Below are 4,279 nucleotides of genomic sequence, written 5' to 3'. Positions count from 1 at the left end.
TTCTTTTGTATGCCCATCTTTTGCTATGGCTCGTCTGATGCTTCAAAGGGACTTTTTATAGTTTTTGATTCCAAAACAAATAAAAACTGTATCTATGTATCAAAGCAAAAATAATTAAGTCTTACTGATTATATTACTTAGAAGAAAAAAAGTATGTCAATTGATGGTTATTGACGACAGATGTCGCTGCACACAAACAATGCAGTACTGAGTACAGTACAATCCACTACAAAGTTTTGACTTCTCGGGCTTTGCCTGTAAATACACCATTATCATTATGTGTACATATTACAATACCTGAACCTGATTACATTTGTATACATTATTGAGCGGTTCTTGAACGACCCCATAAATATAGCATGGGGCGGCAGGTAGCCTAGTTGTTGGTGGATCGAATCCCCGGGCTGGTAAGGTAAAAAATCTGTCGTTCTGTCCCTGAACCCACTGTTCCCCGGTAGGCCGTCATTGTAAATAAGAATTTGTTCTTAACTGACTTGCCTCGTTAGAAATTAGAGTTTATTTTACACACACACTTCAAGACAGACACTGCAGTTAAAATAATACATACCATGCATTCTTTAAAAATAGCACCAAGCATAGTTATTTATTAGAACAAGAATAATGCAGTGCTCATCAATATAGATGAATGTATGTGCCAGTCAGTAGACTAGATGATCTTTGGCTACATGAATGCAACAAATTAAGCGTCATTTTCGATCGCTCTAGGTAAGCCGAACCTACCCGTAATTGGACGAGAATTGTCGAATCGTCTGTCCTGCCGGACTGGAAGCGGCCGCAACGCCATGTTAACGAAGTCTCTCATCTCCGTGGGAAAATGATTAGCTAGCTATAGAAAAATCAGTTGTTGATAACAAATGTTAAATTATCGAAGGAGGAAAGACACCGGTGATAGTGCTCGGAAGAACTGAACCGGATCTGCAGAGGTCCTGGACGGGCAAGGGAGGCAAACCTCCCACCGTCCCCATGAATAACACCATAGACCCGAACAGCGACTTTCCATGAAAAAAAGCTTTTCTGCGTTGCTAATAGCTAGCCCTGTCGGCAAAAGGATTTGCGGCCTGCTTCAATAATATTAAACGCTTGCTAGCTATATTTATGCAAGCTAGATATATTTTGTATCAGTATTTATTCGTGTATTGTTTTGTTTTTTTGCAATGAGTTTGCCGACGAAAATAGTCCCAAAACCCGCCACTGTCGCAGTAAGTGGACCTGGAACTGTCCCGTCTCCGTCGAGCCAACTGCGGGCTACCCTGACCTCCGTGTCTTTACCACCGGGAGCCCCAGGTGCTCCTCAGCCGAACGCCGTGCCGCCACCTCAGTATCCTTCATTGGCAAGAATTCCCCTGGCATCTCTTGGTCAGGTATTCGGGGTAAACACATTTAGGTATCTAGCTAGTAACGTTATTGGTTAGAGGTTGGGTGCGGGTGAATTACTGATGTTTCGAAGAGCAGGGGGGGACAATTAGCTAGCTAGGTAGTTGGCTAATGTTAGCTAGTTAACAGATTAGTGGCTTGTTGACTAACGTTACTTGCTAAACTAGCTAGGCAACGTAGCTAAACTGCACATAATTGATTTTGATGCATTTTGTTGGCCAATGGCAATGTAATTTGAACTTGTGCATACGTGGTTCAGAAACTGCGGGCTAACTAACATCACACTCAATTTGACGAGGTGGCGTAGGCTAACTAACTACTAGAGGGCCACCGGCTTTGTTTCGTTTACCGGTGGTAGCTAGCTAGCCAGCCACTTTCATATTAGATAGGTATGTTCATTTGCAACTGAAAACACGTAGCAGCGGCTAACTAATCCGCTAGCCTATTGGCTAACTATAGTATTGGGGGCAGTCTTTGTGAGAGATGAATGCTTTGGGTGGACCAGCTAACCAAATGTTGTAGCCATCACCCTAAAACTGTAACATTAGTTATTCTTGCTAGCAAGTATGAGTGAATGTTAGCTAGTAGTAAGTTACATGGGCCTAGGATCCCCTCCCCGGTTTCCATAGAAGGGATGCTAACACCGGTTGTTATTTATCTATCTAGGCGGTAGTTGCGCCGGGTAGTAGCTGACAGCCGGTGCAACACTGGTATGCCCATCTTGACAGGGGAGTGTCGCCAGGCATTTGGTTGTTGGTAGCAATGTATGCTACGTTACTGTAGCACGGTAGTACTAGTGTAATGAGACTGATCCAGGAAGCTTCATACATATTTTATTTGTAGGAAGGGATATGTTTAATTGTGCATATTTCATGATTGTATGAATTATATTCAGTAAGCCAAACTAGCTATTTCAAGTCACTGCGTATTGAGACTCGTGGCTTTTGGATTCTTTTGAAAGCTACCTTTCTGTCCAGTTTGTGTAGCTTCAACATAATGTGGCATGATTCAAATATAATTTTTGTAAACAAATGGATCAAGAGCATTTCCCTTGCTCCCTGTGAACACTTTTGACCCCAGTGGAATTATTCTTCCAAATAAGACCTCCTAAAAACAATTCCTTACTTGATTTGTACAGACTTTGTGAATATCAACGTTGAGTCCTAATCAATTTGAGATTAATACTTGCTAATGGTCATTTTTTTTAAAGTTAGGATCTATCCTAGTGGCTTTTTACGATTAAAACATCTTATGATTTCAATCTAATGTAAAGTCATAATGGAAGTATTGTGTTCAGAGTGCACATGCTGCTGTTTTGTGGTTGCATTGTTATTCATGCTATTCTGTGAAGTCGTACTGTCACCTCCTGTTTTATTTACAGCTCGGTGGCGGTGGTTTGAGGATTGGGTTGAATTAGCTTCCTGCTTCTGCCTATAACAGTGATGGTGTTCTTCAGTCCAGGATTTCTGTGGTATCCAGGGTGTTCCAAGGGTCTTAATTAGTGTATCTATACCACTTCATTCACATTGTAGGATGTTGGACTTACAAGCTCTGTTCAATGGTGCTCTGTGTCTCAGTGATCTCTGCATTGCTTGTGGTCTAGATTCATATTCATTAGTCTTTCATCCTGTTCAACTGTCTCCTTCATGCCCCGTGGTGCTCAGGTGGGACTGTTCCACAGTCTGATAATGGAAGATTCTTCAGGCCTTTTGCAGCTTTCATTTCTATATTTCATTTTTATATTATATTTGTTTGTATGTCAACTGGGTACCTAACAGGTTCCATAACTTAATTCTGCCACGTAACCACCACTTAGGCAGTATTGTTATAGGTTGAGCAAAGAAATGTTTAGGCTACAACTGCGAGGTGACAGATAAGATGCATCAAACTATGCAAATTTCTCTCGGTCTATAGAAAAACAATGACATTAAACTCACTGACCCTCCTGGTGTCTGCCCCTCCTCTGCCTCCCTGAGGTCAAGAGTGTGGGAACATGTTATTCTCTGTCTGCCCTCTGCTCCCAATGGACGGGATTTCCGTGTGTGTGTGTAGGCTGAGATGGTGGGTAGGCGGGGCTAGTTGCTACTCCTGTTTGCAAGAGAGAAACCCGGTGCATGCGGCTACTGCTGCACTCCCCAGACAATGGCAGTGCTGCTTAGCATTCAGCACGAGAGGCCAAGGCGGCGCTTCCCACCGTCTGACAACAAAGGCCCAGGTCAGCCTACAGTAGTGCCCTATAAAATCTGCGGTGTGGACGCAATCACAGAATCTAGACATTCAGACATAATTCAACAATATAAAATAATGAAGAAAATGCATTCATTTGTCGAAGTTAAACATAAGACATTAACAAAATGCATCAGTGATTCGTATTTTCCTGCAACTTTCTGAAACGGAACAGGAGTGTGTGTGTGTGTGTGTGTGTGTGTGTGTGTGTGTGTGTGTGTGTGTGTGTGTGTGTGTGTGTGTGTGTGTGTGTGTGTGTGTGTGTGTGTGTGTGTGTGTGTGTGTGTGTGTGTGTGTGTGTGTGTGTGTGTGTGTGTGTGTGTGTGTGTGTGTGTGTACACTTTAGCGACGATGGTAATGATGACCGTCTTCTGGTCGAGATGGAAAGGCTTTCCAAAAACCTTCTCAATTAATTGTTAACTACAAAGTAGCCTATGCCTACCTGGTAGAATGATATCAATTTGTTTTGCAAACTCTGCAGTCATATGAGCTCTACAGAAACATTGCTAACCAAACAACGGTCTCTGGCTGGTGCCCAAAATCAAAATGTCTTAGATTTTTTCCCAGACATGGTCTCCTGAAGTGGTTGAAGTGTTGTTGTGGACTTAGAACATCCAGTTTTGTTATTTTTCTATTTAAAAAAAGTGTGATTTTTTTG

At 42.3% G+C, this 4,279-nt stretch overlaps 1 protein-coding gene across 3 annotated transcripts in view; it reads left to right on the top strand.

The window, feature by feature from the left end:
* The first annotated feature begins 743 nt into the window (after positions 1 to 743).
* LOC106582990 (eukaryotic translation initiation factor 4 gamma 3) overlaps positions 744 to 4,279 on the top strand; it is a 75,801-nt gene continuing 72,265 nt past the window's right edge. For all 3 annotated transcript variants that reach the window (XM_014166673.3, XM_045705615.2, XM_014166660.3), the window contains exon 1: positions 744 to 1,339. In XM_014166673.3, coding sequence (XP_014022148.1) covers positions 1,176 to 1,339 — 164 coding nt within the window. In that variant the 5' untranslated portion in view covers positions 744 to 1,175. The remainder of the gene's footprint in view (positions 1,340 to 4,279) is intronic.

This window comes from Salmo salar, chromosome 22 (assembly GCF_965601325.2).
Source record: "Salmo salar chromosome 22, fSalSal1, whole genome shotgun sequence".
Classification (NCBI taxonomy): Eukaryota; Metazoa; Chordata; class Actinopteri; order Salmoniformes; family Salmonidae; genus Salmo; species Salmo salar.
The sequence above is the reverse complement of the archived record's forward strand: the minus strand, read 5'-3'. Positions and strand labels throughout refer to the sequence as shown.